Source organism: Diadema antillarum, unplaced genomic scaffold (assembly GCF_040938485.1).
Source record: "Diadema antillarum isolate AM-2024a unplaced genomic scaffold, OU_Dant_1.0 scf00000060, whole genome shotgun sequence".
Classification (NCBI taxonomy): Eukaryota; Metazoa; Echinodermata; class Echinoidea; order Diadematoida; family Diadematidae; genus Diadema; species Diadema antillarum.
The window spans coordinates 1,196,180-1,222,335 of record NW_027270949.1 but is presented as its reverse complement, the minus strand read 5'-3'; the positions used below and the strand labels follow the sequence as shown (position 1 = coordinate 1,222,335).

At 39.3% G+C, this 26,156-nt stretch overlaps 2 protein-coding genes across 2 annotated transcripts; both read right to left on the bottom strand.

Annotated features, from left to right (window-relative positions):
• Positions 1–569: 569 nt before the first annotated feature.
• LOC139715997 (cytochrome P450 2U1-like) lies at positions 570–10,255 on the bottom strand. The gene is made up of 6 exons (XM_071627555.1): positions 9,898–10,255; positions 4,832–5,060; positions 3,767–4,163; positions 2,786–2,975; positions 1,374–1,511; positions 570–748 (listed from the first exon to the last, which is right to left on the bottom strand). Exons 1-6 carry the CDS (start codon positions 10,253–10,255, stop codon positions 570–572), a joined length of 1,491 nt encoding a protein of 496 aa, XP_071483656.1.
• Positions 10,256–15,783: 5,528 nt separating this feature from the next.
• Positions 15,784–24,608, bottom strand: LOC139716083 (cytochrome P450 2U1-like). The gene is made up of 6 exons (XM_071627636.1): positions 24,104–24,608; positions 23,417–23,639; positions 20,599–20,998; positions 19,904–20,093; positions 18,678–18,815; positions 15,784–17,229 (listed from the first exon to the last, which is right to left on the bottom strand). The coding sequence occupies exons 1-6, from the start codon at positions 24,459–24,461 to the stop codon at positions 17,051–17,053; spliced, it is 1,488 nt and encodes a 495-aa protein (XP_071483737.1). The 5' UTR covers positions 24,462–24,608; the 3' UTR covers positions 15,784–17,050.
• Positions 24,609–26,156: the final 1,548 nt, after the last annotated feature.

Sequence of the window (26,156 nt, the reverse complement as noted above, 5' to 3'; positions counted from 1 at the left end):
ATCAGGGCTTCAGGGTTTTCACGCATTTGTGCTGTGTGTCAGTGTGCTTGAGCGTGTGTGTCTTGTGCTGTGTTGTTGGCTGTCCTGATGTGACCTGTACAATAAATGTAGCTGTTTCGATGTGAAGAAATTATTCTTGTGACTAAACAACTTGACAATACGCAAAAAGAGCCTACGATCAACACCGACATATCAAGGGGTTTGATACATACGCAGTGTCAGTCTCGTGGGCCATTTTTGTCTTCATGTCTAGTGTTGGACTCATGTACGGCGAACGTTATTTCAATGTGGTACGAGTAGGGCGTATGACTCGAGTGTCGGGTTTTTTTTTTTTTTTGGATGACCCCGTTGAATATTATATCAATGAAAGATCATTTCTTATTCTTTTCTTTTGAAGTTCATTCGTGTGTATAGATAATCTTTCAGGTTTATTTTAGGTGTGTTTTTTGCTGTTGTTGTTGTTCTTGTCGTTGTTGTTGCCGGCAAGACGTGGTAACAGATCAACATCTATTTTGCGATTGTGTAAAGCCGTAAGCATGAGGATAGCATGTTACGGACCATACCACGGACTAGCGCTGCTTGAAACTGAGCTTGAAATCAAGGGGGGCCAGGGCAAATCCTGCCCGCCCTTCCAGGCTCACGTCAAGGCTTTCGTCCGCTAGCTCCAAGTTGAAGCGCTGGAGGATGTTTGTCAAGAAGAGGAAGAGTTCCATCTTAGCCAACAGCTGCCCCAAGCAGATCCGACTCCCTGTTAAGAAGAAGATAGGAAAATGCCGTTCTTGATAAAATCAGTACGCTGTAGATTAGTACATGTATATCCTTATTCTTGATATTATATTCTTAACGCAGGACATAACATATTGGTGTTGTTTCGAAAGTTCGGAAGGAAGTTTCGGTAAAGGGTGATGAAAGTGTCCGTCTGGATGCAGAGCAATGACCCCACACTCAACAGGGGCTCAGATATAGTCGATCAAAGGCGAGTTTCCTCACTTTTTGTGGTTGGTATAGTGGGGCATATACATCATGTATTGACGCAACGGAAAAAGAAATGTAAGGTGCGGTCAGACTGGCAAAATATCTAGAAGTTAATGATCGCCAAATCTTTGCGATCTTTTGTCGTGCAGTCACACTCTGGCAGCAAAATTTTTATCAAGAAGTTTTGGTCATTGGTACGCGCGCGCAAGAAAGAAGACAATTTGGCGGGGGTGAGGGAAATATACCTAGTTGGAGTGAAAAGTTTCGCGAGAAGTTTCGCGGGATGTTTCGCGAAAGGTTTTCGGTCGCACTGGCAAAACTTCGAGATTTTTAGAAGATCGCGAACTTAATATTCTTGATCTTAAGCCAGTCTGACTGCGCCAATAGATGTCACTCACCGATACCAAAAGGTATGAAGGCTTCTGGTTCCAGTACGGTCTTTCCATCTTCGCTGAGGAATCGAGAAGGACGGAACTCTTCCGGTTGGTCCCAGTACTTCGGGCTCATCATCAGCTCCCACAGGTCCATTATCACAGCTGAGGGATGGTGAAAACATACAATAAAAAGCAAACACTGCAAAAAGTAGAGTGTTGAATACCAAACACCGAGCTGGTTTTGAATTTCCGGTGCTTGCAACCTCATTTTGTGGTGTTACATGAACACACACGGGTGTCACTTTAATATAGTTCCCGTTCTTCTTGCTGATTTTGAACTTGAACAAGACAAACTTCCCGATAATGTATCTAATATTTGAGAAAAAATGTGAACACATTTAAACCACAGTATACACCAGAGGGTGTGTATTCTTATTCACATTGGGTGGGTGTTCTATCACTGAAATTAATATCAGCCATGTCACATTCACACTATGTAGTGTCACTGTTAAATAATTACCAGCTACATGTCGTATAGTGTCAAATTAACACCACGATCGAAGTGCCAGGTGAACACTTTTCAACGCCATCACAAGATACGTTCTACACCTGTGGGTTTTGTCCTGTATTAACTCGCGGGTTTGTCTCAGACTTAACATCAGTGGTGTTAAACCTAATACGAATCTTTTTTCCAGTGAAGTATTGCCATCATGGCTGGTTTAGTTGAATTCCTTCGATCTGGTGTATAGGTAATTCATCTTGACTGAGGAGAACTCTACTTTCAAGAACATCTGCTATTACCTTTCATATATATACAGACATGTACAGAATTTTCTTCAGTTAATTTGCTCTTTTTCATTGTCTTGGTCCCTGTACACTTAAGGTACTCCATACATCGTTATTGCATCCGGGCATTTAGGATTAAGAGGTGAATCTAGTTTGGTATATATGTACAAAGTAAAAATCATGACATTGGTTATGTTTGTGTCTCACTCTTTCCAAAACAAAGGGCCTGTTGTGTAGGCCCTATTCTGTAAGAACTTTGACCTGGCGATTTCCATTATAATGTAATGAATGGGCTGTTCCATTGTTAACTTCCAATTATTCATGGCACATTATTCCTAGGCAAGGCAATTAATCCTCACTTTCTTTATGTTTTGAGTGTAATGATGCTTTTATTTCCTTCAACACTCCGTTTGTCTTTTGTATTGTCTTCTGTATTTGTCTTTTGTATTTGTCTTCTATTGTCTTCTGTTAGAAGACCTAAAATAGCCAGAAATCTCTTACCAAAATATTCCAGAGAGCAATTTTCTCAAAGAGTCGCTGACAGCAATAGCTATGTTTTTAACGTAGTCCCATATTATAAACAAAAAGTGTTCGTTACAATGTACAATGTGGACTATAGACTGATTCTCTGTGCACCTGTTGCCGTATACCTGTTCCTTTCGGGATGCGGTATCCCTTGATGGTGGCCTCCTTGTTGGTTCTTCTCGGCACCCCAAGGGGAGCCACGTGTCGAAATCGCTGAATCTCCATAATCGTGGCCATCGTCACAGGCATAGCGTCTTGATCCGACATCGACGGAGATCGATGATCACCGACAACACGGTCAATCTCATCTTGGACCTCATGGTTGTCAATCCAACAACAACAACAACAACAACAAAAGAGTGCGGTGACATTTTCTGTTACAGTGTAGGTAACCTACAGATATTATCATGTCACTAATGTTACGTATTCCGCTTTGATTTATAAGGAAAAAAAATCAAATAACGCTTTCTCTCTCTCTCTCTCTCTCTCTCTGTCTCTGTCTCTCCCTCTTGTACATAGGCTACATTTTATGACAGGTAGAGAGATGGATATGGTGCTAAATGAAATGAAATGAATATAGAAAATGAGATTAAGTTTCAAAGAGCGGAATAAGCAGAGCTGAAGGGCAAGGAGGGAGCAGAGAGAGAGAGAGTAACAAAGCTCGGATGAAACATATTGAAATCTAAATGGCGGGAGAGAGAGAGAGAGAGAGAAGAGAGAGTGAGATAGTAAGAGAGATAAGATAGTAAAACAACAACCTAACATTATATTTGAGATAGACATAAATGTTTCGGAATCATTTCAAAAATGTTACTTTCTATGTACGCAAATTGACCTTTTATGGTGTTGAATAGGTAATTATGAAGTTTGTATATTGCTGCATCGCGTAAACTACATTCAGATGCTATTTTGTCATATTTCTATGACACACTAGGACATGAGCTTGTTATAACTATATTTTCCTTGTATTTTGTGTCTCAGCTCATTCCATGTGACAGCCCAGGAGATCCATGTGATAGCGTTTATTGACATGATGTTGTACACATGTGATTATCATCATTATGGATACGATATATACATACATAATCATGACACGTATTACGCACCTGTTTCATTGTGTCGGGAAATTTTGCAAGTAAAAGGAAGGCCCAGAGAAGAGTGGCGCTCGTGCCTGTGCCGGCTGCAATCAGATCAAAAATGCCCCGCCACGCCCTGTCCTTATCGAAAACGATCTCCTCGCCGCACTTCTGCTGTCGATGAATCTCCAAGATGTAGAGATCGATGATGTCGCGGACATCGTGCTCGTCGAGCGTCTTACGATGTTCGCCGACGATGCGCTGCACCGTGTCCTTCATGAAGTCGATGAGATAGCGGAAGTCGGAATACAGGGGTGAGTAGAAGAGAAAGGGCAGCGCGTTGCCGAGGGAGAAGAACGAGATTGACGATACAGTCTTGTGGACGTTGGCTACGAAGCTTTGAAATACCGGGTCGTCGTAATCGAACCTGATAGATGGGGGAAAAAGCAAGCTACGAGAATTCGCATTTATTCTAAACGCCAGCCAGCGAACTCAGGTTTGAGGAAGGAATGGTAATTAACCTTTCTGTTAAACTTCACACTTACTATGATAGTTCTCAGGAAATTAGTGACGACTTCCAACCTTCTTGAAAGGGATGCAGGCTGAGATGGAGTTATGTATGAATTATTGTTGTGTCCTGTTATACCAATTCCCTGGTTATACCAGGTAAATCATGTGCTTGATTAGTTGCTTGATAAGTTTTTCCAAAAACATTTCTTTCTTAATGTATAAACACATTACATGCTGAGCTGGTATTGTAAATGGGCAGACTTCTATGAATAAAGTGAACGTGGAATATTTTAAAGCGAGACTGAAATTATAAAGGGAAGGAGAGGGTGACTATAGGGTTAGAGAGGTTTCAGGGGAAGTGCTTCCGGTTGGGTCAGGGAGACAATGCTCCTTAACACCATCCCTCCCCCTTCCCTCCGATCTCTGCTCGAAATGAGTTTTGTGATTATTTCTTTGTGTGTGTGTGTGTGTGTGTGTGTGTGTGTGTGTGTGTTTGGGGGGAGGGGGCGGGGTAACGTTGTCTTCTACCAAAAGCGCCTGGGTCTATACGCCTTTATTCGTCTTCAAAGTCCTTAAAAGACCCACCTTTCTCCGAAGCTGATGCTACAGATGACGTTCGCTACTGCGTTGGTGGTGAGACCAATGGGGTTAAAGGTCCCCAACCGGTTGTTTTTTAGGCTTTCGCACAATATTCTGGCCTCGTCAGTAATTCGTCGCTCCATGCTGCTTTTGCCCATTCCCAGGTTTCTCATTGCACTCAGCCCGAAGCGACGGCGTGCTTTCCAGACAGGTCCGTTGTCAAAGGCAAAACTCCCTGTGAATAACATCGACTTAACGTCTTTCAAGCAGTTGTAGTGTATTCATTTTTGAGGATGTGAAGAACACAAATTAAACTTCTTTCATATCAACCTTTGAAAAAAAAAATACACCAACAGGCTGCAATCCCCCCAGGAAATAATACAGTGTCCAACAGTGTGGAAAACACATTGTGAACACAATGTGAAAATAATATGAAAACTGTAAACACGGTGTGAAATCTTTTCACACTTTTTTGTGTATATCCTGCATGTAATGTAGATGGAAATGTGTGTTGTATCCAAGCGGGTATATCGTACACAGTGATTGTAATTGAATGAATAAAGTAAAAACTCCCTAAAAACGAAAAATAAATGCACGTGACAAAGTGACCGGCTGTGACTTTTTAATTTGATTGCGAAAATGTCAAATTCCTCCGTATATTAAAGAAACTGTTTACCTAGTAATACTTTTGATCGCTCAAAAACAACATTGCGTGCTGTAACAGGAATTGTCCTAAATATTCTTTTTGATCACACGAAAACAAAAGTAGCGAAATCGCGAAATTAATTGTTGTTTGAGTTAAATTGTATGACCAATGGACACGAAACGAATGGTATCTTTTTTAATTTGAATCCCCACTTCAACGAATTTGCTTGGTAAAAGGTTGAAACTGATCATGGAATTCTGTCTTTCAATAAAACTTGTAGTAATTTCATTGTAAGTACCCGATGAACTGAAAGTTGCTAAAGTTACACTAAGGATGATTATTATGTAAAAAGAATCATTTTTGCTTTATCATCAAATTTCGTAAATATTTCGGAGAAGCTCATGCACAAAATTTGTGCAATTTTAAAGTTTAAAAGCTATATACATAATCAGATTCCACTCTGATATTTATTTTTTTGTATAACCTTCTAAACTTGTTCCATCTTGTGATATGTCTTTATCTTGTTTCCTTCTCTTTTCCACTCTCATTCTCTCATATAAGAAGGTGTGCGTGTGAATTTGTGTGTACGTGTGTGTGCTTTGGCCACATATCTGTATGATTTCTTAAGTTTACTCAGAATTGGTAGGCCCTACAATTTAATAATTGTGTTAAAAGGGCCAGATCATAAGCAGATTTGGTTCTAATGGTGTCCTGACTTATGTCCCGTTAAATTTTGTATAGTCGTTTTCATTTTACTAATGCGAATTTTGAAGTTCAAATAAACGTAACGCAACAATTTGTGATATATAAATTTATATATATATATATATATATATATATATATATATATATATATATATATAGTGTGATGATGCTGATATTCCTACCGCACGCCTCTGTCATCTTAAGTGAAATTATAGTTGAGACAATGTAGATAACAGAAGATGTCGCATGAAACCGGCAAAGTTGTGAAGCTTTCGACCGTGGTCTTCCTCAGCTTTAATGTCTGTTTGTGAAACGAAATATATATTTTTGAGCATAACAAATCTGAAGTCATTAACACAATATATTGAACATAAATTGAGCATGGGTTAATAGTTACATGACATACTTGGCAATATTTTTTGGCACTTTGCAACACATTCAACAATGTATAACTGTAAATGAGTGTATAGTGAGTAGATATAGCATACAAACATATCATACAATAAAAATTATCAAACATATATCATAAATAAACTAAATAATGTAATTACCTGCTAAGCACACAAACCTTCCCCCAATATCACATGATCACTCACATCCCGCCACAAGACAGCCACAAGACATCCAGGCAACGCAAACGTCTGCTTAGCAGGTAATTACATTATTTATGATATATGTTTGATAATTTTTATTGTATGATATGTTTGTATGCTATATCTACTCACTATACACTCATTTGCAGTTATACATTGTTGAATGTGTTGCAAAGTGCCAAAAAATATTGCCAAGTATGTCATGTAACTATTAACCCATGCTCAATTTATATTCAATATATTGTGTTAATGACTTCAGATTTGTTATGCTAAAAAATATATATTTCGTTTCACAAACAGACATTAAAGCTGAGGAAGACCACGGTCGAAAGTTTCACAACTCTGCCGGTGTCATGCGACATCTTCTGTTATCTACATTGTCTCAACTATATATATATATATATATATATATATATATATATATATATATATATATATATATCGTGTGTGTGTGCGTGCGTGCGTGTGTGCGTATGTATCTGGTAAAAAGTAACAAAAGGATAACGTACAAAAAGTGCTCTTAAAACGAATGTGTGCAGAATGATTCTTCGGGTGTCCGTATGCTTGAGAAATGCTGGATAACGATTTATTCAATATACTCCAATTCAAATGAAATTATATTTCCAATAACACATCTTTGCTGACGTACAACCTCAATGGTAAGGAGGCTTTTCCTAACTTTGTTTAAAAAAACAATTTCTTTGCAAAGAATATAATTATTTTGAACAGGTTTGTTTAGTTTGATTCTTACCGCAGTCAGCGCGATACAGGCCCATTGTATTGTTTCTGTACAATGTCTCAATCACAGGCCACTGTAGCACAAATGATCATTTCCTGATCTATTCTACAGACCTCCATTCCTTCCATGTTCTACTGCCATACATGTTCTGTGATGTATTTGTTTAGTTCACCTAATGACCTGTATTGTCACCTCAGGCCATATCCATGATGCTGCTATAATCCTTTCTCTGCCAATGAGTCAAAAATATGCACAAATTTCACACACAACCCTGTAGTATGTGACGACCGTGCACCACAAAACAAACACAAAGTTGCACCCCTTGATTTTACGTAAAAACTCGAAACAGGCAAAATGGGTTAAGTAAGGCAATCTTGATTTTTTTCATATTTTCCGAAAGAGCTATCCTTCTCCTACATTATCCTTTAGTTTGAGATCATAACACGAATGGGAAAGTGTGTTTCAGCGGTTTTTCTACAACCCCTTTTGCGGGGAGAGTATCACACGGATAGAGGCCCCTTTTCATTCTTAAAATCCTTTGTACACTCTCCACTTTGAAGTCTAATAACTTTCGAAACTATAACGCTGCTGCTTTGTAAGTTCGCATCAATCATTGACAGAATGTGTTGATAGAACATGCCCAATTTCAGCTTAATCTGATAATTCCTTCATTGTTGTTGCTCCCGTTGATATCCTGTGTTTTGTCCCTTTCACCGCACAGCTAGTGTGGCCTCGTGCAAGATTAAGCGCTTGAATAGACCCTGTACTTCAGAGTCTCTTTTCTCAGTTCACACTTTTCCCGAGTGTACTTTTTTTTCCCCAAGATTTAGGTAAGTTAGGGGGCTCTTTTGAATTGAGTTATACATCATTTTAAAGCTTTGGGTCTGCTCTTTTATACTCTGCCCTCAACTGGCGACTTTTTGTTGGTTTTGTGATGCAGGGCTGCATAATGAGAAGAGACTAATTTGGTACTCAGATGGTTAAAGGAGAGCCCCAGATGATTTTCATACTTTTACATATAATTTTTTTTACTATAAATTGTTACACTGGGTGCATAGTTTCAGAATTTGCAGTAATTGGGATGAGGAATAGGAGTGTTTTCCAAATTTATAACAAATCACAATGAACAAAGATGATAACATGGCAGCCTCACAACAAAAATGCACAAGTAGGGGCTCAGTCGCAAAAAAAAAAGAAGGCATGCATAAATTCTACACAGGTGAACTTGTTAAGCACATGGTATTGTCATGAAATTACATTACTACATTTCTGAAATAGGTGAGGCTCCTATATTATCATCTTCGTTCAGTCTAATTTGCTTTGGGTTTTTGGAAGTATAATGGTTTCTCTTCTCGAGGACCACAATAAATTCCACAAATCTATACATGGAGCTGTTGATTTATGTACTAAAGGATGTGAAATTTTGAAAATCGTCTGATATGCCAATTTCTTGATGTGAGCCCTGTTGTAAATATTCATGTTACTATTTCAATAAGTATTGTCATAATGAATATTAAGTTTGCGGTGAAATGGGAACTATGTTAGGCTTATCTTATTAAATCATTATCTAGATAATGATTTAAAAGAATCTGTAAAGTTAATTACATTTAAGTATAAACTTAAAAATATTTGTTTTCTATCATACCAGTTAATTCTGTTTAATGAAAAAGCCCGTCATGTTTCATTTGTCCTTGAGATTTTGTAGTGTGTCCACAGACCGTTTCCATCCCTCTCCTTTTCCTTCTCTATTCTTCCCTGCTCCTCTTTCCTTGTTCTTCGTTGTCCAGTATCTGTCTGAGTGCATTTCCTCAATATCTGTTATTTCTGTGTTTTGTATTATTGTTGTTGTTGTTGTCGTCATATTTTTTTTTTTTTGTGGCCGATTGCATATCTTCCTTTCCGTTCAATTTTCCTGGCATACCTGGCCCCATAGTGTCTGTGCCACAAATGTGATATGTTATATAGTTTATATGTTTGCATTCTAAAATCCTACTAAGTATTGTTCAGCATTCAGTATCAGCATCATATATCTATTAGTAAATGTACAATAGTATATAGAAGAATTGAAAATGAATGTTTTATTGATTTGATTGGTGCTCTTGTTGTTTTGTTCCAGTGTTCCACGTCTTACAAGCTTGGCTTTTTGAGTAGAACACTGTTTTTTCTTTTCTTTTCTTTTCTTTTTGATGATGGAAATAAATAAACTATTGAATTGAAATTAAATTGATCTTAACTACCATTTTATTACCTATTACCTAAGTATTGCCTTCGAAATTTCCAATCACACCAGACATGTCAGAGAGATGATTGTCACGGTTCCGATAATGTCTATTTTAGACAACCCTCTCCCCATATTAAACATGGAAAATTTGCTTGTTGTCTTTCATACCTTTAGTCCCAATAGCGTAATGCAGAAGGGGCGGCATCAGACGATCTTCGAACGCGTCTCCCTGTACTAGAAAAGCTTCATTCACCGCCTCCACGTCGCATACTACTACCACTGGGATCGGTCCGACACGGAGAGAGAACACCCCACCGTACTCCGCCGCCAGCCGACTGAACACGACACGCATGTCGGTCCGGACCAGCGCTAAGTTTCCCAAGAAGGGTAAACCTGGCGGACCGGGCGGAAGGTAAGAAAGCTGTTTCTTGCCCTGCCAAAAGCTTCGAAACAGTCCAATGAGCCATTTGCTCAGAACTACAACGATGACAAAGAGAATGATATGCGGAATATCATTTGACGTCATGGTTCCATGCATAATATCAAAACAATCGAACAATATAAGCCAAAGCTTTTCACTTGTCCACGGGTCACAATCTTTTGAATAGAGCGTGAAAATTGATTAGATATATTGCTCCGTGTATGGCGTAGAACTTATCCAGCTTTTGTTTATCTTTGTGGAGACGGAATGGAATGTCATACAAACGATTCCTCATTACCGTCAATATCAAGTATAGGGTAGATGATATTCAATACAAAGCATTTCGGTGAACTGACGTTACGACTGTTTCATATGCAGCACGTAAATTTCAATCAATGTTGAAGACGCAGCCTAGTGTGTCTCCGTATCGTATCAGATCACTAGGAGTTTAATGGCAGAACAGTAATTAAGTGAAAAGTTGAGAGATTTGAATGACAATAACTAAAAGCAAAAAGTTACAGCATTGAAAAATCAAAATGAAATCGGAGTTTCCAGTCCAGATTTTCAATTCATTTCTTTTAAATATCAAAGAAAATAAACATGTGAAAAAAAAATAAAAGCAAAAGCCAGGAGACTGTCTGAATGACGAAACAATGGAAATATTATATCCGACAGCACAACAACTGCCTTCATGTGACGCGAACCATGAACGTCAATATTGAGAGTGTGTGACCTTAACCACTGAGCCACCACACCTGTTAATCGAGTATCAGTTCAGTGGTGGATCGAGCTGGAAGCAAGGTAACCTACACTGCCAAATTGCCAGCTTTATAAAAAAAAAAGAAGATAAATCTCCGAGGTTTCTGCAATGTTCTTCCTCGACAGATATCAAGACATACGGACGCGCGCGGGCACACACACACACACACACAGACACACACGCACACACACACGCACACACACGAAGACAACAAAACACACACGGACACTCTTTTTTGAGAATCTTTATTTGATATCCATATTAGTTTGCATAACAAAATATTCATCCTTTTTGTATGCTCACAATATGCAATCAGCAATAATGAATTATTAATCGAAACAAAAAGTAATCAGTTGGGTGATCCGAAGTTCATACCATACAATGTGGACCTCAAGTCATATAAACATATAATCACCACCCCCTTACCAACCTCAACCCTAACCCCCATTCAGCCAGAGGTTTGCCTTAGACCCCGTTAACAGTGCGGGGCTGGACCGAGCCGCGGCCGAGCCGGGACCGAGCCGCGGCCGAGCCGAGGCCGAGCCGAGGCCGAGCCCAGCCTCAATTGCGGTGCCGAACCGCGTAATTTTGTCCGTTTACACTGCCGGGCTCGGCCTAGTGGCTCGGCCGCGCTTTTGATTCAAACCTTTCAATATTTTGTCGTAGTGGCGCTCTGCTTGTAAACAAACGCAATTTGGTATTGTCTGGTTTTCAGACCCTTTGCCAACTGAATTCCGTGGCAAAGGCCTTTGCCGAAGGAAAAAAACATTCTTTGCAGGATAAAACCACCTTTAACTATACTAGTTTTCGACGTTGAGGGGGTTAATATCCTGAATAGTGAAATAGTACAGGCAGAGGGTTTGAAAGCCAGACTAAACTTGGCCGCGCATTTGGCCCAGTTTGCGTTTACACTGAGAAAAGGCCGGGCTCGGCCGCGGCTCGGCCGCGGCCGAGACCACCTCCACAGCGTTGCCAAATGCGATTTCGGCCTCGCATTTGGCCTTTTGCGCGTTTACTCCGAAATGAAGGTAGGCTCGGCCCGCGGCCGCGGCCGAGCCTCGCACTGTACACGGGGTCTTAGTCGACCTAGCAACAGCTACTGTATGCACGGTGAATTCCACCATTATACCGTGAAGTGATGAAAATTAATGAAATCACAAGTCACTGCAACCATAAGCATCAGTTATAAGCAACAAATAAAAATGCATAAATTACAACCATTTGAAACAATTTTATCAGTGAAGTCTTGCATCTCCGAGGGTTTCTGAGATGTCCATGATTGCAGCCAAAAAACTCAAATTAAATATTAGAATTTCCTCATCAGTTAATTTAGTACCAAAGAGAAGACAATGATTTGATGGTTAGCCTACTTCGAGGGTGATGACCCTACTGGAAAGAACACAGTGTCCCATAGTGTGAGAAACACAGTGTGAAGTCTCTCCCCACTGTTACATTCGAGCGTTCTAACAGTGTGCACACAATGTGAGTCATCAATTCACAAAGTGAAATAAAGCATTTCTATATGTGAACACTCTCTGAAAACCACATCACCGTCTGCAATAATCTTCACGCTTTTAAATTAGAGCATTTCACAAAGAAGACTATGTGAACACACTGTGAACACACTGTGGGACACTGTGTTCTTTCCAGAAGGGAGATACCAGTCTTGTTGACTCAATTCTTGTCTCCGTGAGGGTTTAAGGATATTCAAGATGACCACAAAATAGCTACCAAAAAACGGAAATCCCCGCGACCAAACTCTAAATGCACCCATTTGCTCAATGTTCATGAGCATCATGAATTACATGAATATAATTTCTTGAAAAACTTGAGCTATGTGAGAGGTACAAGGCTTAATCATCCGGAATCATGGATAATAAAAATGGGAGCTGAAATAAAACAGCATGAACTAAAGGGGATTGATTTAGGCGGCTTAACGATTCGTTTGAATCCACTTGCTAAATAATCTCCGCATGAAAGTATATTTGCACAAAATACTGATATATTAAGCAGGAATAGCTCTCTCTGGTTAGAGGTAGGTCTACGGAGTGCAAAATCTCAAATAAATTTCCACACCTTGAAATACTCTAATTCAAATCAACAAATAAGTGGTTATATCGGCAGTCATTTTCACCAAATCCGAATTCGAATATAAAAACAATCTCATTATATTATAGATCTGTTGCCCAGTCGTCAGTACTTGGTTTTTTAAATGAAAATCTTTTTCCCCCACGTGTCACAGGATCTAGACGATAAAAGCTCACTTCACATCTTAATAGCCATCTTGAGGGTTCTTATATTTCAAGCAATATTTTTGTCTTTTTGGCATGTAATAATCATTAATCATATTATCTCTGAGTTCGTACGTGTCAGACTTTCATCTCACAGATATATGTATCATAATCAATCTTTTGAATACGCGTGACAATGTACTACGAGATAAACACATGTAATTGGATATCTCAGTAAAGATCATCAATGTGGCTACTTCAGATATAATTTTTGATGATTTGACATGTTCCCGCCGCCGCACCTGAAAATAATACAAATTCGAATCATTAGTTTTGACATCGTGCTCACTCCCCTGTATTACTTAAGACATTATTTTTTCTATACTTTATCATAAGGAGACATTTGTTGCTCAATTCTTCACCACTTATAAGGAAACATAATCGAAAATTAGGATTTAACGTTTTCGCAGCCATCTCAAAAGATCTAGTTATGAAAAGGCTTATCAAATACACACTGAGTTCCTCTTATTATATGCTTTTTCGAATTTCATAAAGCGGTTTGTAAGTATCTCATGGAGATAGAAGCTGAATTCTCACCCAAACCAATACCCATCCCATTGAGAAAGTATTTGAAAATTTCGTTTTTTAGGCCATTTTTGGCCATCTTGAATGTCCCAAGCTCCCAAAGAAGAAATCGTTAGCATCAACTCCACATTGAGTCATCACCCTCAAATAGGGTAAAACATCATCATTTTTTTTTCAGTTATTCGTTGTTATATGAGGTAATACACTGTAGGGCATACATGAGAATTTGATATTTTGACTGCCATTTTGGCGGTCATCTTAAATATCTCCCATTCCTAAAGGATGCAATAGTTTATCCAGATTTGGATTCACTGCCCTCGAAAAAGTTTAAGTCATCAAAACACAATGGGGCGAAATGGTGGATGATATAACTAGGTCCTCATATGCTCAAAGTCTGACTTTAGCAGACAATTTCCTGCGGAAAGATGTTATGAACTAGGGTCAGAGGGATATCCTCTCTCACCTTCACAATTGCGGGAGCAAAATGTATATGGTATGTTGGTCATACGTACACACATTGAGACATGTTTATCGTGTGCATAAACACTTGTGTATGGATCTGTATCGGTGAGTGCAGTTGGATGTATGTTATAGTATTAGCAGACCTTGTACGTAGGAGTGTTACTGGCCAAAAAACGCCAGGAATAAGTTCGGGAGTTAAGCATATATCCCAGGGCCCATTGAAATCGGCAATTTTTACACTATAAACATACATTGTTGAATGTGAACACATCTGTTTTATAAACATATCTCTGTCTTGAATATCCGTCGGTTACGTTGGTTACCCTTTAATATCTCACAATATCTTGGACCAGCAAGCGTTACGAAAATTTCGTTTGCACGTGACGAGCTCAACACCCACGAGTCACAGAGCCCACGAGTGTCAGTTTAAGAGCTAAACACTAAGTGGACAAGGCCCACGAGCTCGACATTAAGAAATTAGGCACACGAGCTTTACGGTCTACTAGTTAGACACAGGCAAATAAGGCTCACGATCTAGACACAAGTAAAATAGGGCCCACGAGCTCGACACTATACAAAAAAGGTCCCCGACCACTACGTGTATCACTTTGCCTAAAGTGCCGAGCTAATGGGCCTTAGTTTCCACTATATAGTGTTGAATCCATGGGCCTTATTTGCCCACTCTAGCTGGTGGGCTTGTTTCATTAGTCTCTGGCTCTGGGCTGTATGACTCGTGCACTTTTTTGAATGGCTAGCTCGTGGGCCGTGTGACTCACGGGTGTCTAGCTCCTGGGAAGGCCACAAACTTTCTATCACGTGATATTATCGCTATATTATCAGCTTTGTAATAAGTATTTTGTGTTTCAGATTTATGTTCTAAATAAGAACCTCATCAGGCAAGGAGTCTCCTGGTCGTCTAGCCAAATAATATAAATCACACAAGGAACAACACAAAACACATTAACATTTTTGTTTTTGCAATGCTTTTTATTTACGGATAGCGAATAAAATACTAGTAATAAGCTCAGTATTGGCAAAGTTTTGTAGCAACATAGAAATCAAAAGATAACTGTAAAAGGCATAATGGTATGAAACCATAACAAGGATGCAAACATGCTTTTCTACGTAGAATGAACTTTTATACCATGTATACGGTGTGTACAAGTTGTATGAGTTTTGTGTTGTGTGTGTATATGCGTCTTATACTGTTCAATGTACATAATTATGACGCCTGCATATATAATGTATTATCTAATATATATATATATATATATATATATATATATATATATATATATGTTGCGAATTCACGTATTGGCTCCAATGTAACGAAGAATAAACCGGTAATGCAATATTTCGCCAATATATAAGAAAGAATGAGTTTATTGAGCAACTCATATTCAATTTATGTTTTGGCATTGACATTCCGCGTCGAGACTCCTGAAGAAGGTGGATGGAAGCCACCGAAAATTTGAGTTGCTCAATGAACTCATTTCTTTCTTATATATTGGCGAAATATTGCATTACCGGTTATTCTTCGTTATGTGTGTGTGTGTGGGGGGGTATGTGTGTGTGTGTGTGTATGTGTGTGTGTGTGTGTGTGTGTGTGTGTGTGTGCAGACATGTGTCTGTGATAGTTTCCACTCTTATCTTGATAATTATCATGCCACTTTGTTGGCAATCAAAGCTGGGTTTCTTACCTCAGGGACGACTGTAGAACAATATAGGCTGTGACTGGTATAATTCCATTGACTATAATAATATGACCACACAATCTGGAAACTTTACTTTATTTGTTTGCTTCTCGGCAATGTAACTCCCTCCCATCTTTTCTCCGTGAAATTGACAAACTGTATCACTTGAAAGCCTCACTCAAAACTCACATTTTTCACCAGGCATTCAATTGCTAATTCTCTTGGAGGAGTCGAGTCTGCGCCTTTGAATGTTTCTATGACTGATCAATGGCGCTATATACAAATGCTGTGGATCATCATCATCATGTTAGGATATTGTATTTTCACATCTTTCTGTATTTCTGCATGTTGATATTGCGCGTGATCTATTTTCATGGGAAAATGAGGAGACAAGCGCCATGTTGTCTGATATAGTGAGTACATTTTGTCCTCGTCCAATATGCCTATCCCTTAAGAACCCGCCTTCCCTCCCTCTCTCTCACCTTCCCCTGTCCACCTCTCTCTCTCTCTCTCTCTCTCTCTCTCTCTGCAGTCTGTATTGTTTTAAATAAGACCGGCAGGGGTTCAACTCAAACAGAAAATTTATAGTATTAAAGTAGTCAGCATATGTAAATTCGAGTCATTCACCCTATCGCATATGGTAAACATTTCGTCGCTACTGGTCGGGTTCGTAAACACTAGCCGGATGCTGCGTTGAAGATCATGAACACGCAGAGGTCAAGTGGGGTCACACTTCCGGTGTCTGCTTTTGCACTTCCGGTATTAAACGCGGAGTTTCTGTGCAACACGAACGACAGAGCCAATGGGGTAATCACATTTCATGTTTCCCCCTTTTATCATCTGATCATGACTGAAAACATTGTCACCTCACGCTGGAAATACATTTTCGGAGCTATAACGTCATATTTCTTTTCCCCAACGCGTAACAATTGCTGAGAAAATCTACAAAACTACAGCAATTTCGAGATAGAGATAGTGTTCCATGTTTTGTTTGTTTTTATCTACGATCAGATAAAGCCTACTCTGTCAACACCAGCGTTGTCGACACATAATAGTAGAGTATTAAGTAAATAGCGCCGCCACCGTTTGAGATTTTACAGTCATATCCGATAGGTTGAATTTTATAAAATTCTGAAAACATGACCAGAAATTGAGGACCAGACGTGGACTAACGCTGCTTGAGCTTAAGCTTGTAATCAACGGGGACCAGAGCGATTCCAGCCCGCCCGTCCAGGCTCACGTCAAGGCTTTCGTCCGCTAGCTCCAAGGTGAAGCGCTGGAGGATGTTTGTCAAGAAGAGGAAGAGTTCCATCTTAGCCAACAGCTGTCCCAAGCAGATCCGACTTCCTGTTAAAGCGGGGATGGAAAATAGGATTATTTTTCCTAGCATTTACTAAACTAGTGTCTCGACTTCTTGCTATTGAGACACTGATTGCGACTAATTGCAATGTCCATCATTTACATTTAAAACCTTTTGTGAGACAAGCATTTTTCTGACTACTTTGCCCTTAACTTACCATAACATAACCCTACAAGCGAAACGACTTGTCTGTTTCCCACACCCTTTGACAACAGTTTTAGACATAGCCCTCCGCGGCGCCACAGGACCATTCAACTTGCGGATTATAAATCGAGCACAATTTTTTGATCATACTGATGAATTGTTTGTTTCAAGTACTTGTAAATTGTTAAAAATTTCTGATTTGTATTTATATCATGTTGGAATTTTCATGTATAAGTTGAATACTGGTGACCTTCCTAGTATATTTTCCTCAATGTTTGTGAAAAACAGTGATATTCATACTTACCCTACAAGACACAGTGAATCCTATCATTTTTCTCCTGTTCGTACAGTTTTAGCCCTTAAGACAATAATTACATCTACCGGCCCTTCTTTCTGGAATGAGTTAGATTCGGTTCGGTTGCACTCAAGTTCTTTAAGCTCCTTTAAGAAAAATCTCAAAGCCAATTTTCTAAAATCCTATGTGTAATTATTTCGCCGTAATCGCTTAATTTTTTTTATTTTTTTTTTGCATATACTTAAATGATGCCTCGCTCGGATGACCTCACCAGTTTGATTAACTTGCTACTTTTTTAAGCATTTATACCATAAGTTAATCATAAAACATTATATACTATACTTTGTACATCCCGTAAACATTGTAATATTCTCGATATTTTGAATTTTGCATGGTAGGTCACCTCTGACTTTGATATACTGTGCTAGAACCCTATGTTATATTTTTGGAACCAACATCCTACAAGCTTTGCTTTTTAGTGGGTTCCTCATATTACACGTTAATTATATGTCCTTATATATTTGTGTATTATTGGTTCAAACTGACTATTGTGTGAAAAACATTTCTGCTTCAAATCAAATGGAATATAAAACTTGTACGAAATGTGGAATATGGAACGTGAATAATAATAATTTTAAAAAAAAACTCAACCTGCTAGTTCTTTCGTCGCTAGGGGGCGTTAATATTCAAATTAATACAGGGAGATCGTCTGGAAGCCAGACTAGAAAGTATTGATGTTCTTCCTTTCTCTGTTTCCCCAGCTCTCGCTTTCTTCCGTCTGTCTATTTGACCCCTCCCCCTACGTGTTTGTATACCACAGGCTCTGGTGCAAGTAACATGCCTATCATTTGTCTGCATTATGTGGATGCTTAGACACACGTTAGTAAAGGAGCGAGAGAGTTACAGATATCAACATGTGTCTTGACCATGATACCAAGTATTATTCTGTACACAGTGTTCCCATTTATAGGACATAAGACTGAGTGTGTCGCTTACCGATGCCAAACGGAATGAAGGCATCTGGCTTTCGTACGGTCTTTCCATCTTCGCTGAGGAATCGAGAAGGACGGAACTCTTCCGGCTTGTCCCAGTACTTCGGGCTCATCATCAGCTCCCACAGGTTCATCATCACAGCTGAGGGGAATCCAAAATAAAAGATAAGATGATGATTCCTTCGCTTTAATACGCAGTTCATCGGAGCTGAAGAGAAATCTCATTTCTAGAATTTGGACGTTTCTCAGATTCAACTTTTTTCCTTTTTTCCACCAGGATTGTACAAGGTAATATGTGAAATTGGAAATTTAATCGTATGATACATAGGAAGCAACGAATAACAACATGTTCATGTCTATGTTCAGTACAAGAAAAAACATAACGATTATATTTCTATGCAAACATGTTTATACATTCTGCAAAAAGAAAGAAGGTTCCAACTCAAAAGACTATGCTTGTACTGTGTGGGTGCCTCAGAGGGAAGGGGGAAGAGGAGGTGAAGAGCGTACAACTACAATTGTACAAAGAGTGCGGAAAATGAGAAAAGAGGGAACAAAACGAAGGAAAGAAAAGGGAAGTGGGATTACATTTAAAGGAAAGGAGTGCATTGACGGAAGTACATTTGGATCTGTGTAGAGTACAGTGTAAAAACCATATGACGCAGATCATGTTTGTGTTGCGTTCTTTCCAAAGCAAGAAAACCTGCGGTGTACTGTGTAAGAATTTTGACCAAGCGATTCCCATGATTACTGATTAATGGGCCTGTCAATTGTTAAAGCCATTAGCCATGACATTGTTATCCCAAGGCAAGATATCAAATCCTCACTTTCTTGGTGTTAAGATTATTATGATACTATGATCATATCCAATACTCTACTGGTCCTTTGCCTTGTCGGCACTGCTCTGTCTGAAGCAATGGCACTGACATCAATAGAGCATTGTCGAATAATGTTCATTTTAACACCTGAGTGAAGAGAAACATCGTGGGTAGAGCAGTCACCATGGCCAAAGATGAACGTGAGCTACCGATATTCACTTCTATAAAGGAGCCATTTAATCAAACATTTTTAGAGGATAGTTACCTCACAAAGCCGTCGACATAATTCACAAGAGAGTTGCTGATGGTGTTTGAGAGTTGAAGAAGCCCTTACTGATTAAACAAACGGTACAATCGTTACCATGGTTGCAGATAACAACGTAAATTGATGCTCGGTACTGTTGCCGTATACCTGTTCCTTTCGGGATGCGGTATCCCTTGATGGTGGCCTCCTTGTTGGTTCTTCTCGGCACCCCAAGGGGAGCCACGTGTCGAAATCGCTGAATCTCCATAATCGTAGCCATCGTCACAGGCATGGCGTCTTGATCCGACATCGACGGAGATCGATGATCACCGACGACGCGGTCAACCTCATCTTGGACCTAGTTGTTGTCAAGGCAAAAAAAAAAATGTATGGTTGATGCGGTGACTAGTTCTACTATAACCGTCATGCAATTATCGTTCAGTCTTCTGTTTTTACCTCAAAAGAAAAACGGTGACGCTCTCTTCTCTCTAGGAATACATAAAATAAAGAGACGAGAAAGAGTAGAGGAACCGAGTTAAAGAAAGAGCAAGACAGTACGAGGGAGATAAAGAGTAAGATAGAGGGGGGGCAGGATGGGGCAACAAGTCTATGTTTGAGCAGGTAGGAAAGCATAAAATGGCCGTGAAGAGAAAAAAAGTTGAAACGGAGGGGGAGGGAGAAAGGCAACAGAGAAATATGAGAATATTGTAAGGAAACCGTAATAATGTAAGGTTTGAAACCAACTACTACATTGTTGTTTTATTTGTTCATGTACGCTACTTTGATTTTTCGTGGTGATAATTTATAATCACATACATTGTAGATAGGCCTAATGTATATGTCCCATTAGTTTAACAAGTCACCTGTTTCATTGCGTCGGGGAATTTCACCAAGAAGAGAAAGGCCCAGAGAAGAGTGGCACTCGTCGTGCCTGTTCCGGCTGCAAACAGGTCAAAGATACCTCGCCACACCCTGTCGTCATCGAACACGATCTCCTCCCCGCACTTCTGCTGCCGACGAATCTCCAAGATGTAGAGATCGATGATGTCGCGGACATCGTGCTCGTCCAGCGTCTTACGATGTTCACCGACGATGCGCTGGACCATACTTCTCATGAAGTCGACGAGGTAGCGGAAGTCGGAATACAGGGGCGAGTAGAAGAGAAAGGGCAGTGCGTTGCCGAGGGAGAAAAATGAGATTGAAGACACAGCTTGATGGACTTTTACTACAAAACCTTGGAACACCGGGTCGTCGTAGTCGAACCTGAGAGATCGGAAAGTAAAGCGAGTCAGGAGAGTCTGTAGTTAAACAAAAGAGATATCCGAAAACTGCGCATTACCAGGGTTGCTGCGAAATCTCTGCTAAAGAGTTAAATGTATTGTTTTGACCCTATCATATCACGCATATCACTCATCCCCGACTGAACGATTTGTTTTCTTGTGTTCCAGTCATGGAAAATATTGTTTGTGATGTCGCTGAAGTGCGGAAATTATTACAGAATATTGATGTCAGTAAATCCCAAGGACCAGACGGCTTGCCAGCAAAAATATTGAAAGAAGGGTCTGAACAATTAGCCAGTTCCTTATGTAAATTATTCAATGAATCTTTGTCCTCGGGAAAGCTGCCCGTTGACTGGCGAAGAGCTAACATTTGCCCTATATTTAAGAAAGGTGAGAAAAACGACCCAAATAATTATCGTCCAATTTCTATGACTTCTATTGTGTGCAAATTACTTGAAAAGATTGTATGTCGTCGACTTGTTAATCACCTGTCAGTGAACAATATATTGTGTGACGGTCAGCACGGTTTCCGTGAAAAGCGCTCATGTGAGACACAATTGATCGAAGCTATTCACGATTGGTCAAGTGCGATGGACTCAGGCTCCCAAGTGGATATCGTCTTTTTAGATTTCGCCAAGGCGTTTGATAGTGTTCCGCACAGTCTTTTAGAAATTAAATTACAAAGGTACGGTGTAGTAAACTCCAATTTGAAATGGATCATGAATTTTCTAGAACATAGAGAGCAGAGGGTTGTGCTCAACGGGGAATGTGCCGACTGGGTTGATGTTAAGTCTGGTGTCCCGCAGGGAACCATCCTTGGTCCGATTTTGTTTTTATGTTTCATAAATGATATTACTAATGATATATCTTCCAATATTCGTCTTTATGCAGACGATTGCATTTTGTATAGGTGTATTAATTCACTTGAAGACTGTGACGATTTACAAGGAGATCTTGATGCTTTGGGTAAATGGTCTAAGACATGGCATCTTGACTTTAATGTTAATAAATGTAAGATTATGAAAATGTCACGGAAAAGAACAAAATATGATTATGATTATGTTTTATGTGAAAAGAAATTAAGTATAACTCATTCAGAAAAATATCTAGGAATAATTATCAATAAAACACTCAACTGGAACGATCATTGTAATGAAACGTATGTTAAATGTAATAAAATTATTGGTGTCATAAAAAGGAATTTTTTACATTGTCCCTCACATGTTTTAATCAGTTTATATAATTCTCTTATACGTCCATGTTTAGAATATTGTGCTGCTGCATGGGATCCATACAGATTATCTCACATTAACATACATGAGCGTGTTCAGAAGAGGTTTGTTAGATTATTGTTTCGTGACTGGGAAACAGGTTATGATACGTTGTTGCAAAAGATACATTTCTCGAAATTAATTACAAGACGTAAGTATTTCAGACTTATAATGTTTTACAAAATGATAAATGATATAGTGAATACTGGACAACAAAGAATTACACGAGAGAACAGATTTGGTAGAAATGATCATAATAAGAAAGTATATATCCCGTTTGCAAGAACTGATTATTTAAAATGTTCTTTTTATCTCAAGACTTCACAAGAATGGAATTCATTGCCAAGTAACATTGTAGCCAGTACATCTCTTTCTCGCTTTAAATATTTATTAAGACAGTTTTTATGTATGTGAATTCATTCTACAATGTATCATGTATATCATATAAGTCTCATTTGATGAATTTTAACCTTACTTTGTCCGGTGCAATATTAATGTGCATATACTATGATATAGACTTTTTTTTTTTTTATGTATTCGTCCATGTTTTAATATTCCGCTAGTATACCCTGCAATATGGTTTGTTGTCTTAGATGATTATTCCTCTCTTGCGATATCACTTATTTACATTTTATCCTGGTTACCCATTTTTTGTGCAATATATTGCTGTTCAGAAGGCCAGAGTTTGATTTCATTGTCATTTTACAATAACTGTATTATATTTGTACCTATATGTATTTAGATTTTTGTATTTCAATGTTCCAGTCATAATTTTTAATTTGTTTAATTTTGTGATGATGTACTCCAGGGGTGCAGACATGCATGGGTATTCGTACCTTTTTTTGCACCCCTAGACATGTTGTTTTTGATTTGTCTGAATAAATACAATACAATACAATACAATACGCATATCACGCACTTGATGAATAAATAAAGGGAGAGGGACGGTGTTATATAATAGGTTTACACGATCGTGATATAAGGTCAAGGGGTAATGCTCTCCCTTCCCAACCCCTCCCTCTCCCCTCTCTTCTTCTTCAAGTTGAAGATTTCAGGCGGGTGTGCACACATTCAATGGTGGACCTACTCCAATGATCTTTTTTTTTTCGAAGTTCTCGGACAAGACCCACCTCGATCCGAAGCTGATGCTACAGATGACGTTCGCCACTGCGTTGGTGATGAGACCTTTGGGGTTAAAGGTCTGGTTGTTTTCGAACCTTTCGCACAATATTCTGGCCTCTTCTGTAATTCGTCGCTCCATGCTGCTTTTGCCCATTCCCAGGTTTCTCATTGCACTCAGCCCGAAGCGACGGCGCGCTTTCCAAACAGGTCCGTTGTCGAAGGCAAAACTCCCTGTGAAGAACATTGAGCTCCATTAATCATTCATCCATTCATTTAAGTAATTATTAATTCTAATTAATTCATCATTCATTCATTCATTCATCCATCCATTCATTCATTCGTGGCAACCTCTGTATCTTCACAGCTTTGCTCCCCCAGAAGAATGCACGAGTAAAAAGAAATCAAAATTGCGTCAGCCTGAACCGGCAAGCGAGGGATATATTGTACATGTCAAAGTTGAGATACAGCAATTTTTATCAAATATATTTTGTTTGATACATTTTCGTTAGTAGATTTGGACCCCTGTTAAGTTATCCTGTAATAACACGTTAACTGACAGGGTTTTTCTCATTCATGCCTACAAAAAAAGCCATTCAAAATAGAGATTAAAGTCACGACGACACGCTTAGACCATAAACGACCCCCCTCCCTCCTTACTAAAGAAGGCTAATAACATACATCTTATTCGTATGTACCTTTTGAACCAATGGCGTAACGCAAAAGGGGCGGCATCAGGCGATCTTCGAACGAGTCTCCCTGTACGAGAAAGGCTTCATTCACCGCCTCCACGTCGCATACCACTACCACTGGGATCGGTCCGACACGGAATGAGAACACCCCGCCGTATTCCAGCGCCAGTCGACTGAACACCCCACGCATGTCGGTTTGGACCATCGCTAAGTTTCCCAAGACGGGTAAACCTGGCGGCCCGGGTGGTAGGGAAGAAAAGAGCTCCTTGCTCTGCCAAAAGTTTCGAAGCAATCCAACGAGCCATTTGGTCAGAACTCCAACGATCGCGAAGAAAATGATATCCTGAGCATTTGGGGAAGCCATATTGTAAACACTCTCCTGCCTTTCGTGAGCCCCACAAGTCTAGCGACTTCGAATGAAGTGAAAACGTTCAGAAACGAGGTCATGTAAAGCTTCAGCTTCAGGGGTCAACACCTTTTGTCGGCAGACCGTGAACAGACCTGCGTCCAATTTGCCCCATTGTATTCCGATCGTTCCGCTGAACGCTCCAACCCTTACACAGTAGGCTTACGTGACGTGGAACTTTCCTGCTGTCATCTTTTTCTCATAAACGAGTAGAAAAAAAAATAGCAACAACTGCACCACCCAAACAAACCCTTATCACCGCCAATGTCAACTGATAATGAAAACCCAATGATCTGGGGATTTGATACTGAGCTGTGTTTACAATATTATTCATCTAGCTTCTTTTTTTTAATTCGTCCTTCTCGTGTATTTGTCATTGGTATCCATACAATACTCAAGTCGTGTGTACTTTGACCTCTACTTGTAAGTTGGAAGCTCAACCTTGCGTGTGAAGGGAGTGATAATCAAATAAGGAGGTATGTAACAGAACAGGTTGCACGCAACATTGTGTATTTTACAATTTTGAAGCTGCATATGAGGACTGGGGTTAAAATCTTTCCAATTCATTGATGGAGCATGCATAATTGAATGCAGCAGCAAACAAGCAAGCAAGCAACAATGGGACCGATAGGGCTGGACATTAAAGGAATGGTATAGGTTTGGTTGAGATGCATAGGGGAGTCAGGTTTTAACTTTATTTTTTGCGAAATAATTAGAAACCACTAAATGAAAAAACGTTTTTTTGAGGACAATCGTTTTGAAATGGCTGAATATAAAAAAATGAATAAATAAATAAAACAAAGCGGTCCCACGTCCTTTTATTATGACTACTTTGGTTTTGGAAATCTCAGCTATTTCCAAATCGATTGTCATAAAAGTAATGATACTGGTTAAATCCCTCTTAGTAATATGTATGTTTATCAATGTTTCATAAAAGTGGTTTGTAATCATCTCACGAAAAGTTAAAATCTGACTCCCCATCTCGCCCCAAACTATCATACCATCCCTTTAAGGGTCCCCTCGGTAGCGTGCTTCAGGAAAGATCGTGTCCTATCCAGGGTACAGTTTCCTGCCATTGGCCATGGGACTTGAACTATAGCGACCTCAAGATCGGGAATCAGCTATTGAGAGAAATCCTGGTGGCATAACAACATGTCACACATTCTGACAACAAACAAATCACCACCACCATGATAACAGACTTAAAGTAACAAGAAAACTGTATTCTTCCTTCGCTTAACACAGCATCGTCCCAGACTCGATCCAGCCTCTTCTCTCCTACCTGGGCCCAACAGGCCACACAAATGCATATTAATGAAACGGGGCATTAACAACGATGAGTCGCAGTGTCTCCACCAAGAGGAGATGTGAGGGAGGGAAATCAAATAACTTTACTATGAATTTCAAGAACGAAACAAGCAAAAAAATGCAAAAATAAAAATCATTTTCTGCATATTAAAGGACAAGTTCACCTTCATAAACATAAGGATTGAGAGAATGCAACAATATTAGTAGAAAACATCAGTGAAAGTTTGAGGAAAATTGGACAATCGATGCAAAAGTTATGAATTTTTAAAATCTTTGTGTTGGAACCGCTGGATGAGGAGACTACTACAGCTTGTGAGTCATATGCGTACAACAGTATAAAGAAAA